Source organism: Tupaia chinensis, unplaced genomic scaffold (assembly GCF_000334495.1).
Source record: "Tupaia chinensis unplaced genomic scaffold, TupChi_1.0 Scaffold000528_1, whole genome shotgun sequence".
Lineage (NCBI taxonomy): Eukaryota > Metazoa > Chordata > Mammalia > Scandentia > Tupaiidae > Tupaia > Tupaia belangeri.
Window position 1 is genome coordinate 2,521,690 of NW_006160041.1, and position 18,441 is coordinate 2,540,130.

The following is an 18,441-nucleotide window of genomic DNA, read 5'->3' on the forward strand; positions in this document are numbered from 1 at the left end:
TAATTTTTTTTAAATGAAGTAGGGGCCAGCCAGTGACATAATGGTTAAGGTGGGTGGAACCCACATGGTCAATTATGTGGTTTGAGTCCGGGACTGGGAGGCTTGAAAAACACACTGGCAGCATGTGTATGCATGCCCAAGATTCTGAGAGGAGAATAAAAAAGGGATTGTGATGTGGCCATACCCCTGGGAGATGCTTTTTCCTTTCCTACTTTGTCTCTGTCTCTCTCTGGTGAGCAATACATACCTTTGACAAATTAAAAAAAAAAAAGTGCAGCAGACCTAGATGTACTAACAAAATCTTCAAAATATGTTAAGCAATAAAAGTAAGTCAAAGGAAGTTATGAGTACTAAAATTACAGTCATATTAAAAAAGTCTGTGTTTATGAGTATTTGTAAGGTGAAATATGTATATTTTGTACATACATGAAAGTATCTAAATGCACAATAAAAGTCTGGTAGATATAATACATCGTTGTAGCACCCTCTGGGAAGGACAGTAGGAGAAAAGCAAGCAGACGGCATACACTTATGTATCACTGGTACTTTTACTATGAGAATAAATTACTTGCATAATTTAAAAATAAATAAAAAGGTAGATAAGAGGACCACATCAAACTTTTGGCACAGACAATAAGATATCACGACCATTCACTAAGTTAGAGAATATAGTAAGTAGATAAGTAGAAGATTATGTGTTTAGGTTTGGATTTAAATATGTTGTATTTTAGGGCTATCTGTAATAGACAGACCTTCCCTTATACATAGTAAAATATACAAGGGCCTAGATTGTAGCAGAGAAAACGGGGCTGTAGAGACAGGTTCGACAGTCATCAGCATACAAGGCAACTGAAGTCAGGGGAATGAATTTCACCAGTCAAAGAGTATGGGGGAAAGTGTTTGTTATATATGCTTGTTAGAGAGACACCTCAGCAAATTGGTTAAAGTAAGGCCATACTGTAGTCAACTAAGGAGTGAAAAGTAGGCCTTGCCCAGTGGCGTGGTGGTTAAGGTGACTGAATACCTACATAGCTGACTGCACGGTTGAAGTCCTGTATCTAGTTGCCTGAAAAACACAGTAGGGACATGTGTGTGCATGTCCAACATCCCAAAAGGAGAAAGGAAGGAAAAGAGATTGCAGTTTTCTTACTTTCTCTCTCTGTCTCTCACTGGCAAGACCACCATGCTCAGCAGCAAATTAAAAAAAAAAAAAAAAAAAAAAAAAAGGCGAAAAGGAGGTGAAGCAGTAGAGAGGGAGAAGGAAAAAAAAACCTTTTACAAGAGACTCAATGAGGGAGCCAGCAGTTAGCGTAATGGCTATGTCGCTGGACTCCCACGTAGTCGACCGCGGTTCGCGTCTCGGACCCGGTGGCTTAAATCTCACGCCGGGCGCGTGTGCGTGCGTGCCCAAGATCCCGAGAGGAAAATGGAGGAGAAGGGATTGCGGCGTGACCATCCCCCCTGGGGGGTGATTTCTCGCTTTCTGTCTCTATGTCTCTCTCTGTTTGTCTGGCGAGCGCACGCGCCCTATAGAGAAAACCTCTCCAAAAAAAAAAAAAAAAGAAACTCAATGAAAGCTAAGAAAATTAGGTGGTAACTACAGGGAGCTTTTAGAGTAGGTAGTCAAGGGAAATTTTTCTTTCAAAAGATAAGAAAAATAAGTACATTTACATACTAAAAGAAAGGAGTCGATGAAGGAACATAGAAGACAGTAGAGGAAAAGAATAACTAATAGGGTGAGGTTACAGAGAAAAGGGAAGAAAGTGAGACCCAGAATACACCAGGCTTGGACAGAAGGAACTTTTTACAGAGACAAAAGGCAGAGTCAAAGCAAAAAAGACAAGTGCAGGATAAACAATATTGACAATTTTTTTCCTAGAGTCTGGGAGAGTTTATGGCTAAGGGTGAGAGAGGATAAAGAGGAACAGAACTTAAAGCTTGGCAGGAGTATCAAGGGAGCCTACCAGAAACAAGAAACAAATGTGCATGATTGCATAATTATTTTACCAAAAAGCTCAGCACCCATGATGTACAGGCAAAGGATGGGGAGTTAGCACATCGTTTTAGAGGGTAAATGGAAAAAGTATGGGAGATAAAGGACAAAGGACAGATACTAAGGCTCAAATATTTCTCCAACATCATCAGTTCTAAAGAGATCTTTTACTTCTATCGCAAGTATTTATTTACAAGGGGAAAATTAAAAAAAAAAAAAAGGTTTTCTTAAAAATAGTTCCTTGGCTCTCAGTGTAGCTGTTCTGTGATGAGATTATTTTAAGTAAATTTTATTTTTGATCTTTGCAATACTTTCTAAGCAGAGCCATCCTAAATCTGGATGGCAAATGCTAGTTTTGTTTTTAATCTAGGATGAAAAAAGTTTGTATAATTTATTACATTCAAATGTATTATTAAAACAAGTATGCACCAATTCCAAGTAAATGGAAGGAAATGGAAGACATAATAGACAAAATTAAGTTTTTTAAAGGGCTGTAAGATTGCAGTTTTTAAAAAATTTGCAAGTATTTTAGAATGCTACTATTATAAGATGGGTTGCCTTTAAAAGGTAAAAACAAAGACATAAAAACCCTATGCAAAAATTATCACCAACTTAGAGAATTTTCAAAAGAAAAAGTCACGGCTAGATACTGAAGTTAGTCTAAGTATACTCCATTGATACTTTTAACAAAAACCAAATGGTAACATTTGTCATTTTCACAAAATTTAAAATAAATTCTTACCAAAATATTTATCAATGACAAAAAGAAATTAAGAGGAGGATTACCTTGTCTTTTGACTGTCCCTGTCGAGCAATTGCATCATATTTAATCTTTCCTTCAGGATCCACCTGAATGGCTAGTGCATTCGACATTTTTTTCTTTCGTCCCATATCCAATGGGTATTGGGCCACATGGATCTCTGGAAAGGCTCCTCCATCTCCAAAATCCTATAGATAGTTAAAAAAAAAAAAAAAGGATAATGGCAATTTCAGTTTATTATTAACAATAATCTCAAGAAATAGCATTCATTCAAGAAATAATTATTTCTTTATTATGTTATGTGCTAGAAATGACATTAAACAAAACAGAGGTCCCTGATCTTGTGTAGTTTACATTCTATTGGGCAAAGATAAAAAAGTCCGTGAAGTTTGTGCCATGAAGGCAATATAGGACTAGGAAGAAGGGCTATTTTTAATAGGGTGGTTGGAACAGCCTTTGTGAGGAAGAAATATGGAAGCTAAAGCCTGAATAGTAAGAAAGCAGTCATGTGAAGATCTGAAGGGAGCATCTTCTTGGTACATAGTAAGTGTGAAGGTCCAGCTGCAAGAATGAGCTCGGTGTATTTCAAGTAATGAGAGTAAGGTTAAAAGCTTTTGGGGACAGAGAAGCTGACCCGTAAGTTGCATAGGTAGATAAGCACCAGATCATGAAGGGGCTTCTAGACCATAGCAAGGAATTTGGTTTTATATATGTGGCAGAAGAAACTAAGAAAATGTGTAGGACAAGGCAGCATTTTAGTTTTAGCAAATATGTACTTTTTAGTGAAGAACAGGTAAGCTATACTTAAGGTAGAAATGTACAGAATTTTTTCTTGGAATAAAATTTAACATGATAGTATTTATTTACTAAAAGAAAATAAACAGAATAGGATAGACCGAGAAATGCATTTAACACATTTCAACTAATGATTATATACAATTATTTAGAAGAACTAAGCCTTCTAGAGTAGAATGATCTAAGATTTAACCATAAAGTTTAATGTAAAAAGGTAGATGATCAAATAAACATATGAAGATCAAATACAATTTTAAGTAGTTTTTTAAAATTTAGTAATAGTTGCTTAGTACCTTGTAATTTACAAAATATAACTCCCACGTGACCTTATTTAATCTTTGTAATTCCTTAGAATCTTCATATTTTCTTTCTTTCTTTCTCTCTCTCTCTCTTTTTTTTTTTTTCAAATAGGCTATAGGATGCATGCACTCACCAGAGAGACAGAAAGAGAGAAAGTGAAAAAGCACCCTTTATAGAGGTTGGCCATGCCACAATCCCTTCTCCACTATTCTCCTCTTCAAGATTTTGGGAACATATGCACATGTGAATGGTGTGTTTCTCAAGCTTCTGGGTCTAGGACTTGAACCAAGCAATTAACCATGTGGGATCCAGCTGCCTCAACCACCATGACACCAGCTAGTCCCATTCTTTTCATATGGAAAAAAACTCAGGTTTAGGAAAATTAAGAGACTGTGATTTCCTCCAGGTCTCAAAGCTAGCACATTCAGGGCTTGAACTCAGATCCTATGACTAATCTTGTGACTACAAAAAGCTTTGTGGCTTTTACTACTCTGAAACACCTTCCTTCCTTCCCTTCCAAAAAAAAAAAAAAAAGCCAAATGAGTACTGCTAAAGAACAGTGAGAAAAAAACATTAAAATTAATCACTTGCATGCACTCACCAGAGAGGTAAGAGGTTGGCCATTGTGCAACCACGTAGTCAACTGCGGTTCGTGTCCCGGACCCGGTGGCTTAAAACTCATGCTGGGCGCGTGTGCGTGCGTGCCCAAGATCCCGAGAGGAGAATGGAGGAGAAGGGATTGCGGCGTGACCAACCCCCCTGGGGGGTGATTTCTCGCTTTCTGTCTCTATGTCTCTCTCTGTCTGTCTGGCGAGCGCACGCGCCCTACAGTGAAAATCTCTCCCGAAAAAAAAAAAATTAATCACTTAGAAGGAGTTTGATGAAAAGATTTATGAAAACATCCATTTTTATAAAACTTCTTCAAGCACTATTTCATTAGATTTAACATATATTAGTTCTTAGATAAAATCTAACTATTTGCTAAAATTTTGAAAACAACATAATAAAACCGAAACAAACATTTTTTTGTGAATTAAGCAGAAATTGTTAAAATATTCCTAAGAAAAGTGTTTCCTATACCCAGGCCATCAATCTGACATATGCTCAGCTTCACTAGAGTTCTTCAACTATAATAAGCACTTCAGAACTGTAGATGTAGCATTATGTGATCATTAAGCTTGCCAGAAAATCATAGCTTTTACTCTGAAAACTAGAACAAAATGACTTTTACAGAACATTCACTCCCCTCAAGAAGCATCCATGGCATTTCCAGATTAGCTGGCCATTTTGGTTTGATTTTCAAATAAACTGTTCTGTTCCAGTAGGATATATGAAACCGTTGATAGTCAAGTAAGATTTTATAAAACTAATAGCAACCAAATGTCATAATGCTGAAGGGCAAGGATAAAATTTTCATTGTACATAAAATGATGCCTGCCATCCCCATTCTATTATCTATCGAGAGGCCAAAAAATAGCTATAATCCCTCAAAAAGAGACACACAATTCCTCTATTAGTTAATGCCAATCATTGTCTTTTTGCCCCATATAAGAGGGCATTACAGAATCCCTGATGATCTTTTATTGTGCTCTACTTTGACAAATTACAGTATCAGGAGAACAAAAGCAACAACAAAGATCCCCTAATAATTATAATAAAAGTGGTTTCTCACACCAGAAATCAAAGGTTTGGAGAAAAGCTGAGGAAAAAAAAACAAACAAAACCGAAACCAAAAACAAAACAAAAAATATGACTATAAGGACAAGATATGATCTTGTTGGGTATTTGTCTCCTAGGCTCTCTAAAGAGTCTGGTAAGCTATTGTCAGAAAAGTCCCCTTCCACATTAGACAATAGAAACATCTTAGTACAGGGGGCCAGCAGATGGCATGGTGGATAAGGGCGCTGGGCTCCCACATGGCTGACTGTGGTTCAAGTCCTGGACCTGGCAACTTGCTTTCTCACTTTCCTTCTTTCTCTCTCTCTCTCACTCTGTCTCTCTCTGGTCAACTTAAAATAAATAAATAAGTAAACAAACAAACAAATAAAAATAAAGTTCAATATACTTTTTTTAAAAAGTGTTTTGAGCAACAAGTTCCAATTCAATGAATACTACGAATCACCATTTGGAGGTGTAAGGGAAAAAAAGCAAGAGCCTGTCTCATTTGTTTTTTCTTTTCTTTCTTTTTTTCTTGGAGAGGATTTTGCTATGGGGTACATGCACTCGCCAGAAAGACAAAGAGAGACAGAAAGCAAGAAATCACCCCCGGACCCACCGGGGGGGATGGCCATGCCGCAATCCCTTCTCCTCCATTCTCCTCTCAGGATCTTGGGCATGCATGCACACCCGCCCGGTGTGAGTTTAAGCCACCGGGTATGGGACTCGAACTGCAGTCGACTACGTGGGAGTCCAGTGACACAGCCATTATACCAACTGCTGGTCATGAGTCTATCTCATTCGTAAGTGAAAATCATAACTATATAAGGGCATAATATAAGGAAGCGATAAAACTAACTGGGTACAAAAATAAATGGGATAGATACCTTGAATTTTAAATAGGGCAGGTATATGCTTTGGGACACAGAGGAGAAAAATTTGCAGAAGTCAGAATGACTTTTTAGAGAGGAAGAAGAAAAAGGCTTGAGGAAAGTAGAGGAGGTCTTTGGGAGGCAAAACATTTAGTCTCAAATGATTGCTTTTCTCCATACATAAGCACAGAAAAGTACCCTGGAATCAGAGAAAGGAGTATGTACAGGATCCCAAGTAATAAGAATCAGTTCTGCAAAGGAAGTTTATTTTGGGGGAACAAGCTAGAGGTATAGAAGAAACACTCTAGATTCTTCCTTCTCTTTCAGTGTCTCTAAGTCAACTGCCAAGTATTGTTTTTCATACCCTCCAAAAATGTGTCTAATCTGTGCACCAGGAATGTATTAACAATCTCAAATTGATGATAAGAAAACAGATGAAGGGACCAGCAAATAATGTAATGCTTATATCACTGGATTCCCAAATGGTCAAATGTGGTTCGAGTCCCAGACACAGCAGCTTCAAGCTCACGTCAGGATGGGACCAGCAGATGGTATAATTACGTCGCTAGACTCCCACATAGTTGACTGTGGCTCACATCTGGGACCTGGTAGCTTAAAACTTAAGCCAAGATGGGACCAGCACATGGTATAATGGTTATGTCACTGGACTCCCATGTAATTAATTGCAGTTTATGTCCCAGACCCAGAGTCTTAAAATTGATGCTGGGAACATGTATGTGCACGCTCAAAATCCCAAGAGAAGCATGGAAGAGAAGGGATTGTGGCATGGCCAACCCCGGGGAGGTGACATTTTGCTTTCTGTCTCTCTAGGGAGTGCATGTGCCCTATAGCAAAATCCCTCTGGGGAAAAAAAAAAAAAAAGAAAGAAAAAAAGAAAGCAGATGAAAAAAAGAGATCAACAATGGAAATGCTACTGGAATTTTCTGAGGGGAGGCTGTTTCTTCAGAGTTATATGGTATTATTTGGTGTGGGGGAGGACTGAACCCACTTATATCACTTTTATTTTTATCTCTTACTTTCCAATTATCTTCCATTTGTCATAACCTCCAGATTTATAAAAGCTATTAGTTTATTTTGTACATGTTTAATAGTTTGACCTAAGAAGAAACAAATAGTACAATTTACAAGTGATCAAAAGTAGTAATAAGCAAGAAGAAAAGAAGAAAAAGTTAAAATTCTGAGAGAAGGGTCTTGAGAACTCACAATCAAAATGTCTAGCACTTTGACACTATTGATAATCAGAGTTCTAGGGTTTAAATTAATTTTATAACTATAATTTTATACATTAAAGCTGAAGATCTTTATTTACCTCTAATAACCGAGGTATCCATCCTTTCCGGTACCCGTAAGGGGGAGGTTCTCTTCGGGATGAGACCAGTGAAGTCTGCCGTGATCTTTGGGATCTTGCTTTTTCTTCAGCCTCAAGCTGGTCCTGAGATAGCTGAGTAGGTGCAGGTAAAAAGCTGTAAACAAAGATTTAAATAAAAAAAGGTTATATTAAAACCAAAAACATTCCTTCTTATATTTAATTTGATTATGGCCATTTAGTCATCAGAGACAATTTTTTCTATAATGCTTTTTCCCTTGAGCAAAAAAAGCAGACTTTTCAGTGATTTATGGTAGTATGTAATAACAATCATTTTATTGTATGTAGGAAGAAAGAAGTGTTCAAAGATAAACAGTAAAAACATTTGACTAGGACAAAGGCAAATGGTATCCAGATTAAAAAATTGAACAGGTATTTCAGATAACAGAAAACTATTAAGCTTTTATACTTCCATATTTTTCTCATAAAAGGCAAGTAAAAGGTCAGCAGATGGCATGGTGATTAAGGTGGCTAGATTTCATATGGTCACCTATATGGTTTGAGTCCCAGACTTGGTGGCTTGAAAATCATGTTGGGTGTGTGCATGAGCCCAAAATCCTTAAAGGAGAATGGAGAAGGAGGAACTGTGGTGTGGCCATCCCCTCCAGAGGGTGATTTCTCACTTTCCTTGTCTATCTTTCTCTCTGTGTGTCTCTGGTGCACACAAATGCCCTATAACACATTAAAGATAAATAAATACAATAAAAATGAAGTAAACATTCTCAAATATTCAGGGGTCAACTCTCCAGTCTATGGTTTTTGAAGTATCTTTGCTATTCTTGTACTCCTTTTTTTTTAAAAAAACTATTCACTCTTCTGATCCTTACTTTTAACTAATGTCAACACCAAAAAAACAAGTATTAGCACTGAATGTAAAACCGAATAAAACAAAAAATTATATATATTTTTTGGATTAAAACAAACAAAAATAAAACACAAGTTGAATGAACATTTAGATGCATTTTCCCAAGGTTATCTGGTTTAGAATAAAATTTAAAAATTAGGCCAGCCTGTGGCCTGGTGATCAAGGTGGCTGGATCCCACATGACAATGAGGTTGGAGGAAAACATATCAGGCTCTTAATGTGTGCGTACATGTGCATGCCCAAAATCCTGAAACAGAAAAGGGACTGAAGTGTCACCATGCCCCACGGAGAGTAATTCCTCACTTACTTTCTGTCTATGTCAAGTACATGCACCCTTTGACAAAATTTAAAAAAAGAGAAAAATCGAGAGGTTAAAGAATCAAAGCAGGGGATCAGCAGGTGGCATGGTGGTTAAGGTGCTGGACACTCCCACATGGCTGACCACTGTTCGAGTCTTGGACCTGGTGGCTTGCTTTCTCACTTTCCTCTCTCTCTCTGTGTCTCTTTCTGGCCAAATTAGAATGAATGAATGAATGAATGAATAAATAAATAAATAAATAAATCTTAAAAAAAAAGAGAAAAGAATCAAAGGAGAAATCCTAAATATGGGGCCGGCAGGTGGTGTAGTGATTAAAGGAGCTGGACACCCACATGGCTGACCACAGTTTAACTCCTGGACTTGGCAGCTTGCTTTCTCACTTTCTCTTTCTCTCTGTATGTCTCTCTTTGGTTAAATTGAAAAATAATAATAAAAAGTAAAAATAAAAAAATAATTATTTTTAAAAATCCTAAAGATGGTACCTTATTTAGTCAGAGTAACCGTTCTACCAAGCCATTCTTTTTTTTTCTTTCATTTATTTATTTTTACATTTTTCCGCAAACATTTACTTTACATAGCAAAAAATTTTAGCTCCTACTCCAAAAATCGTGCGCTCGTCGAGAGAGACAGAGAGAGTGAGATGGACTTGATGCCGCAATCCTCCAGCCTCCATAGGTTTTTGCCATCGGGCGGGTGCCATCGGGCGGCCCCCCCCCCCCTAAAAGCCATTCTTAACAACTTTTAAATGTTACTATAGTGATATCACAAGGTACCATGAAAGAATTCTAGTAAGTGAATTTTTAATGGAAACAATAATTCGGGTTCCTTTGTGACTCCTGGCTAGTAAGCATATGCGAATAGGTAGTAGAGCTTATTCATTTATTTGAAAACATTTATTGATCACTTGGGTGCAGGGCACTATGCTAGGTAGGCAATAAGACTATAAACTGAGGAAGACAGTTTACAGTATGGCAGGAAAGAGAGACAGTCAAATAATCACATACATCTGTGATTAAAAATTATATTAAAGGGGCCAGCAGGTGGTGTGGTGGTTGGTGTGCTAGATTCCGACATGCTAACCATGGTTCAGGTCCTGGACCTGATGTCTTGTTTCTTACTTTCTCTCTCACTCTGCCTGTCTCTCTGAGTGTGTGTGTCGTGTAGCAAATTTAAAAATAATAACAATGGTAAATAAAGATTAAGTGAATAATTCTTTTAAAAATTATATTAAGGGCCAGCCTGTGGTGTGGTGGTTAAGGCAGTTGGATCCCACATGGCTGACTGGTGGTTTGAATCTCAGACCTGGTGGCTTAAGAAACACACTGGGTGCTAGTACATGCCCAAAATCACAAAAAGGAGAAATGAAGAAGGGATTGCGGTGTAACCATTCCCCATGAGGGGTTGTTTTCTCACAAATACCTCTCACAAATACCCCTCCCTTTGTGAGCAACCTCTGGGAAATTTTTTTTTAATTACATTAAGCAACAGAGGAATTGTGCCAGTGTAGAGTAGAAGGACCTAATCCAGTCTGGAGAAGGCAGGTAATGTGATGTTAAGAGCTCAGAGTTCGAATCCTACCAATGTCACTTATGACATAGACAAGTTATTTACCTCTCTGAAAACTGTTTCCTCATCTGCAATGACAGATCATAAGAGCTCCTACTGCATAAAGTTCTTGTAAGTAGTAAATGATAAATCCAGGAATAGGCTAGCACAGATACTAGCGATGTGTTCCGTAAATGTTTGACTATTTGGAATTATTCCATGATTCGCCCAGTTTAGGTTAGCTGCCCCCATCTAAGCTCCCACAAGCCCCCTCCCAACACCACTACTACTTACTGTATTGTAATCAAGCAGTAATTTACCAGTCCTCCCACGAAACTGTCAGCAATCTGAGGACAGAAATCATGCCTTCTACTTATCTCATCCCTAATTCTCAAGGTATTGTCGAGCCTACAATAGGGGCTCCTTAAATCTTTGCAGAAGAAATAAATTCACTCTATATGTAGCACTTATCACCTGTATATGGCTACAGCCTTTTTGCCTTTCCTCAAACAAGCCATGTGAGGATCTTTACATGTGCTATCCCCTCTACCATAAAATATTTAATTTATTGGGCCAGCAGCAAGCAGGTGATACAGTTGTTAAGGTGCTAGACTCCCACAAGATTGAGCGGGTTCAAGTCCCAGATCTGGTGGCTTGAAAATCACACCAGGTGCGTGTGCATGTGTGCCCAAAATCCCAGGAGGAGAGTGGAGAAGGGACTGTGGTGTGGCCATTCCACCTGGTGGTGATTTTTCTCTTTTTCTCTCACTGTCTCTCTTTTCTCTGGCAAGTGCACATGCCCTATGGCAAAACCTTTTTTTTTTTTTTTAAATACGTATTAATGGGACCAGCAGTTAGTGTAATGGCCATGTAGCTGGACTCCCATGTAGTCGACCACAGTTTGAGCCCCAGACCTGCTGTGTCTCTTTCTGGCCAAATTAAAATGAATGAATGAATGAATAAATAAATAAATAAATAAATCTTAAAAAAAAAGAGAAAAGAATCAAAGGAGAAATCCTAAATATGGGGCCGGCAGGTGGTGTAGTGATTAAAGGAGCTGGACACCCACATGGCTGACCACAGTTTAACTCCTGGACTTGGCAGCTTGCTTTCTCACTTTCTCTTTCTCTCTGTATGTCTCTCTTTGGTTAAATTGAAAAATAATAATAAAAAGTAAAAATAAAAAAATAATTATTTTTAAAAATCCTAAAGATGGTAACTTATTTAGTCAGAGTAACCGTTCTACCAAGCCATTCTTTTTTTTTCTTTCATTTATTTATTTTTACATTTTTCCGCAAACATTTACTTTACATAGCAAAAAATTTTAGCTCCTACTCCAAAAATCGTGCGCTCGTCGAGAGAGACAGAGAGAGTGAGATGGACTTGATGCCGCAATCCTCCAGCCTCCATAGGTTTTTGCCATCGGGCGGGTGCCACCACGCCCCAAGCCATTCTTAACAACTTTTAAATGTTACTATAGTGATATCACAAGGTACCATGAAAGAATTCTAGTAAGTGAATTTTTAATGGAAACAATAATTCGGGTTCCTTTGTGACTCCTGGCTAGTAAGCATATGCGAATAGGTAGTAGAGCTTATTCATTTATTTGAAAACATTTATTGATCACTTGGGTGCAGGGCACTATGCTAGGTAGGCAATAAGACTATAAACTGAGGAAGACAGTTTACAGTATGGCAGGAAAGAGAGACAGTCAAATAATCACATACATCTGTGATTAAAAATTATATTAAAGGGGCCAGCAGGTGGTGTGGTGGTTGGTGTGCTAGATTCCGACATGCTAACCATGGTTCAGGTCCTGGACCTGATGTCTTGTTTCTTACTTTCTCTCTCACTCTGCCTGTCTCTCTGAGTGTGTGTGTCGTGTAGCAAATTTAAAAATAATAACAATGGTAAATAAAGATTAAGTGAATAATTCTTTTAAAAATTATATTAAGGGCCAGCCTGTGGTGTGGTGGTTAAGGCAGTTGGATCCCACATGGCTGACTGGTGGTTTGAATCTCAGACCTGGTGGCTTAAGAAACACACTGGGTGCTAGTACATGCCCAAAATCACAAAAAGGAGAAATGAAGAAGGGATTGCGGTGTAACCATTCCCCATGAGGGGTTGTTTTCTCACAAATACCTCTCACAAATACCCCTCCCTTTGTGAGCAACCTCTGGGAAATTTTTTTTTAATTACATTAAGCAACAGAGGAATTGTGCCAGTGTAGAGTAGAAGGACCTAATCCAGTCTGGAGAAGGCAGGTAATGTGATGTTAAGAGCTCAGAGTTCGAATCCTACCAATGTCACTTATGACATAGACAAGTTATTTACCTCTCTGAAAACTGTTTCCTCATCTGCAATGACAGATCATAAGAGCTCCTACTGCATAAAGTTCTTGTAAGTAGTAAATGATAAATCCAGGAATAGGCTAGCACAGATACTAGCGATGTGTTCCGTAAATGTTTGACTATTTGGAATTATTCCATGATTCGCCCAGTTAGCTGCCCCCATCTAAGCTCCCACAAGCCCCCTCCCAACACCACTACTACTTACTGTATTGTAATCAAGCAGTAATTTACCAGTCCTCCCACGAAACTGTCAGCAATCTGAGGACAGAAATCATGCCTTCTACTTATCTCATCCCTAATTCTCAAGGTATTGTCGAGCCTACAATAGGGGCTCCTTAAATCTTTGCAGAAGAAATAAATTCACTCTATATGTAGCACTTATCACCTGTATATGGCTACAGCCTTTTTGCCTTTCCTCAAACAAGCCATGTGAGGATCTTTACATGTGCTATCCCCTCTACCATAAAATATTTAATTTATTGGGCCAGCAGCAAGCAGGTGATACAGTTGTTAAGGTGCTAGACTCCCACAAGATTGAGCGGGTTCAAGTCCCAGATCTGGTGGCTTGAAAATCACACCAGGTGCGTGTGCATGTGTGCCCAAAATCCCAGGAGGAGAGTGGAGAAGGGACTGTGGTGTGGCCATTCCACCTGGTGGTGATTTTTCTCTTTTTCTCTCACTGTCTCTCTTTTCTCTGGCAAGTGCACATGCCCTATGGCAAAACCTTTTTTTTTTTTTTTAAATACGTATTAATGGGACCAGCAGTTAGTGTAATGGCTATGTAGCTGGACTCCCATGTAGTCGACCACAGTTTGAGCCCCAGACCTGGTGGCTTAAACTCACGCTGGGCATGTGTGCGTGCATGCCCAAGATCCTGAGAGGAGAATGGAGGAAAAGGGATTGCAGTGTGGCTATTCTCCAGGGGGGTGATTTCTCGCTTTCTGTCTGTCTGTCTCTGTCTTTCTGGCGAGTGTACGCGCCCTATAGCAAAAACCACTCCAAAAAAAAGAATTAATTTATTAAGAACAATTTTTTTGGCTATTTGAACAACTGCATTCTGCCAGTGCAATTTTAAGCACATAATACCCACATCCCTAGTACTTTGCTTACGTGTTCATTTCAAATTTCACCTTCTCTACAAACCTTCCCAACTTCCCTGCACTGAGGCACTCCCTACTCCATACAGATCATTTCATCTAAATCTCTTTACACTTCCCAAATAATAGGACCACACAAATAAGCATTTTGTGTTGTTTTTCCGAGGTTTTGCATCTGTTTGCCTCATACCCCATCTTCCCTGTAGCCACACAGAGCAATGAAACCAACCAAAAGAATGTTCTGATTTAAAACATTTTTAGGATTCACACTGTCATGAGCCAGGAAAATACGTGAGGAGACTGAAATGTGCTAAGGGGGTTACGCTGATGTCCTATACTGATTACTTTCTTTACAACCCTCTTTAACACTAGACTTTCCCTGTTGAGGTCGCATGGAAAGTTTTCCCACTTAGATGGGCGGCAAGGTCGCGGACCAGTAGGTTTACATAACTTCTTGGAATCGCCCACGGAAAGCATCTTTTTCTTAAAGGCGGGGAACGCTTTACAGACGGTTACCAAGGCAACCGGGCATAGCAAAAATCCGAAGTGGTTCTATCTACGGGAGAAATTCTAAGGTCCAAAGTTGAAGTGAGGAGCAGCGGCGGATATTCTGAGACGGCGCCACTAATGTGGCTAATTTAAAATCCTCTACGGTTCCGGGCCCCCTTTTTCGGAAACCCTTGTTTCGGGAAACGGATTAGAAAGGGAAAAGGGAGAAACCGCCGCAGACAATCGGCGGGGAGCCGCGCAGGGGACCCCGAGTGCTTCGGCCCGCCGAGACAAATAAGCCACCGTCCGCCAGAACTCCGTCACGTCCACCCGAGCCGCGGACCCGAAGGGGCGCACTCCACACCCCCAAGATGCTTAAGCGAACCACACGTGCGACTTCTTAGCGACCGAGGCCACGCCGCGGCTTCGGCCCCAGCGAGCTGGCGAACTCGACCCGGGAAGCCGCTCAGGAAAGACCCCAGGCTCCCTGAGGCCTAGTCACAGAAAGCCCCCAGCCTCCCGGAGGCCTAGTCCCCGCGGCGGCCGGTGGGACGGCCCCGCCAGTGCCTCTGCCCACGTCCCTCGGTGCTCCGGGCCAGGTCACCACCTGGAGTGCGTGGGCAGGGAGATGAAAAAGGTGGGGACTCCCAGACCCTTCCGTATCGAAGACCCGAATCAACAACCCACCTGGTGAGCGCCATCTTCTTCCGCTTCTTCCAGCGCGAGCGACAGCGCCGCGGGGCGGGTCTTTCCCGGCGTTGAAGAGTGTAAAGTAAAGAGTGCTCGGTGCGCAGGCGCCGTGGCCGAAGGGCCTTCTGGGACTTGTAGTTCTCCGAGCCATCGTACACTTCGTTGCTATTCTGAGCAGACCGCAGTATCATCCGCAAGCTCTTCGGTCAAGATCACACGCATAAGTCGACCACATTTTCGCTGTGACATGATAGCGCATTCCCTAGGCAAAATAACGTGGCAGGGAAAGGCCTTTTAAACCGTTTCTATTCTTCACTCAGTTCCATTACCCTAGCAAGAGTTCCAAATACCAACGCCTTCCAGAGCAGCAACGTTAGATGAAAGGATGACAGGGTTTTAAGAAGATAGGAAAGCATGAAGTTCTTGAAGGTTTTTGAGAGCACTCACGCTTGAAACTTTAAACAATTTCCTCTCCTCTCCAAACTAGAAATCGTTTCTCTTACCTTTGTGGTTTTGTTTCCTTAATCATCATCCCTCTATTCTTTCACCACCATTCCCTGTCCCTATTGGTCCTTCATCCCTCTACCTCTATGAGGCCATTCCCCCACCAATTTTCACCTCAGAGAGACAATACTTTTTTTCTTTCTTTCTTTCTTTTCTTTTCTTTCTTTTTTTTTGTATAGGGGTCATGTACTTGGTGAAGAGATAGAGAAAAAAAAGAGAAAGAAAGCGAGAAACTACCCCCCAGGGGCGGGACGGGGGGGCGGTATGGCCATGGCTATCTCCATTCTCCATTCTCTTCTATTAGATTTTGGGCACTCACACACACATACCCAGTGTGAGTTTTAAGCCACAGGGTCCAGGATTTGAACCACAGTGGACCATGTGGGAGTCTAGCGAAGTGACCATTATGCCATCTGCTGATCCTGAGAATACATGGTATTTCTCTGTCTATGCCTTGCTTATTTTGCTTAACGTGTATCTGCCAGGCTTGTTGTGTGCAGTCAGTGGGAATCACCCTCACTTCCTAGAGGCCATTCCCACATGACTCCTGCAGGTGGTTCACTTGTGGATGCTTGTTTTTTTTTCTTTTTTTTTTCAGGCCAACTGCAGGGCATCTCTCTTAACTTCCTCTTCTGCCACAGGTCAGAGAACACAGCCTTTTAAAGGACTTACATGTTACGTCTTCTCACCTGGGCAGTGTCTGTTTTAAGATTAACTGTGCCACATAATGTAACACAATCAGGGGAGTGCTACATCTTCATTGTCACATTCCCAGAGGTCATGTGAGGTACTGTGGGGTGGAGTGGGATGGGAAGGAAATATTGGAGGATGTCTTAGAATCTTGCCTGCTATGGGATATAAGCTGAAAGGATAAAACAAAATTGTGTTAAATACAGTATCACTAATCACATTGAGTAGTGTAACAAGCAAGGTCTGGGAGTTTAAGTTATAGTTTCATCATCAAAAACTGTGTTACCAAGGTCAATTCATTTCATTTCTCTGGACCTGTTTTGTCAGAGTTAGTAATCATGTTACCTGATATATACTGATGTGTGTGTGTGTGTGTGTATACATATTGGGTCAGGAAAGTCATGACACATCTTGCATAGAAAAATACATGACTTTCCCAACCTTATACATGTATATAATATAGATGCATATATTATGCATATTATGTATATGTAAAATTATATATTTTGTATGTAATTGAATGATTGAGAGACGTAATTGAGCTAATATAGGTGTAGGTAATGTAGATTCACTCTAAGTTTCTATGTAAATATTTTAGTTATTACAGTTAATATTTTGACAGAGTTCTGCTTTAACCTCTGCTCCAGGAATGTATTATTTCTGCAAAGAGAATAAAAGAGAAACAAATTAGAGACGGTCCCAGAAGCCAAGATCAAGGAGCTTAGATTTAATTTAGCAGGTGATTTGGAGCTAAAGGAGGACTTAAGTAGAAGGCCTGGGTCAAAGAAACAGGCAAGAAAGACAATTCTTAAGGCAGAGTGGGTTTCTATGGCAATGAGAGACAAAGGAGGCCACTGAGGACAAGGTTAAAATAATTAACATGGGAAATCAGTAAGACATAGACCAAGACCTGGGATGCAGGATTGAAAGAAAGGTCTGGAGAAAAGCTTTTACAATTCACTCTCATTTTCCACAGAGGGATATAGTGGGAGGCATTTCCACCGTTCATGGTGCCTCTTTGCCCTTGGGGGTGTATAAAGAATAGCAACTGACTTTAATAGCAGTTTTAACAAAACATAATTAAGAAGGCAAATGTACTGCGAAAGTGATATGATATTATACCCCAAGGCCAAGTGGCTTTGTTCAGTTTTGTGGGGGTGGAGGTTTGGTGTTCGGTGGTGCTGGATCTTCCTTGCCTATCTATCCCTCCTTATCACAGGTAATTAGCAGCTGCCTGCTTATAATAAAGAACTCAGTGCAGGCTGAAATCAGTAGTGTCAAGCTGCAATAAACAAATCAATTCACTTCACTCATGGTATTCCAGATAGAGGGCAGAATTTACCCTCAGAGAACCTCACGTCTCTTGTAGCTACATGAACATGGCTTGCGAGGAGATGTGGTGGAGAAAGAAAGAAAGGGGTCCAGCAGACAGCGTGGTGGTTAAGGGTGCTGGACTCCCACATGGCCGACCATGGTTCGAGTCCCGGACCTGGCAGCTTGCTTTCTCACTTTCCCTCTCTCTCACTCTGTCCTTCTCTGGTCAAATTAAAATAAATAAATAAATAAAGTTGCCTTTTGGCCGGAACCGCCATCTTCCAGTAATTAACCAAAATGACGAACACAAAGGGAATGAGGAGAGGCACCCAATATATGTTCTGTAGGCCTTTTAGAAAACATAAAGTGTTTCCTTTGGCAACATCTATGCGAATCTACAAGAAAGGTGATATTGTAGACATTAAGGGAATGGGTACTGTTCAAAAAGGAATGCCCCACAAATGTTACCATGGCAAAACTGGAAGAGTTACAATGTTACCCAGCATGCTGTTGGCATTGTTGTGAACAAACAAGTTAAGGGCAAGATTCTTGCCAAGAGAATCAATGTGCATATCGAGCATATTAAACATTTTAAGAGCAGAGATAGCTTCCTAAAACATGTGAAGGAAAATGACCAGAAAAAGAAAGAAGCCAAAGAGAAAGGTACCTGGGTTCAACTAAAGTGCCAGCCTGCTCCACCCAGAGAAGCACACTTTGTGAGAACCAATGGAAAGGAGCCTGAGCTACTGGAACCAATTCCCTATGAATTCATGGCATGATGGGTGCTAAAAATAAACTAATCTGTGGTCTATAA

At 40.1% G+C, this 18,441-nt stretch overlaps 1 protein-coding gene across 1 annotated transcript in view; it reads right to left on the reverse strand.

Moving 5' to 3' along the window:
- Window positions 1-15,732, reverse strand: part of SNW1 (SNW domain containing 1) — a 59,348-nt gene extending 43,616 nt beyond the window's left edge. Inside the window, exons 1-3 of the mRNA XM_006157112.3 lie at window positions 15,117-15,732; window positions 7,707-7,860; window positions 2,780-2,941 (exon numbers count right to left, since the gene is read on the reverse strand). Of these exons, the coding sequence (XP_006157174.1) occupies window positions 2,780-2,941; window positions 7,707-7,860; window positions 15,117-15,310 (510 nt within the window). The 5' untranslated portion in view covers window positions 15,311-15,732. The remainder of the gene's footprint in view (window positions 1-2,779; window positions 2,942-7,706; window positions 7,861-15,116) is intronic.
- Between the last annotated feature and the right edge of the window lie 2,709 nt (window positions 15,733-18,441).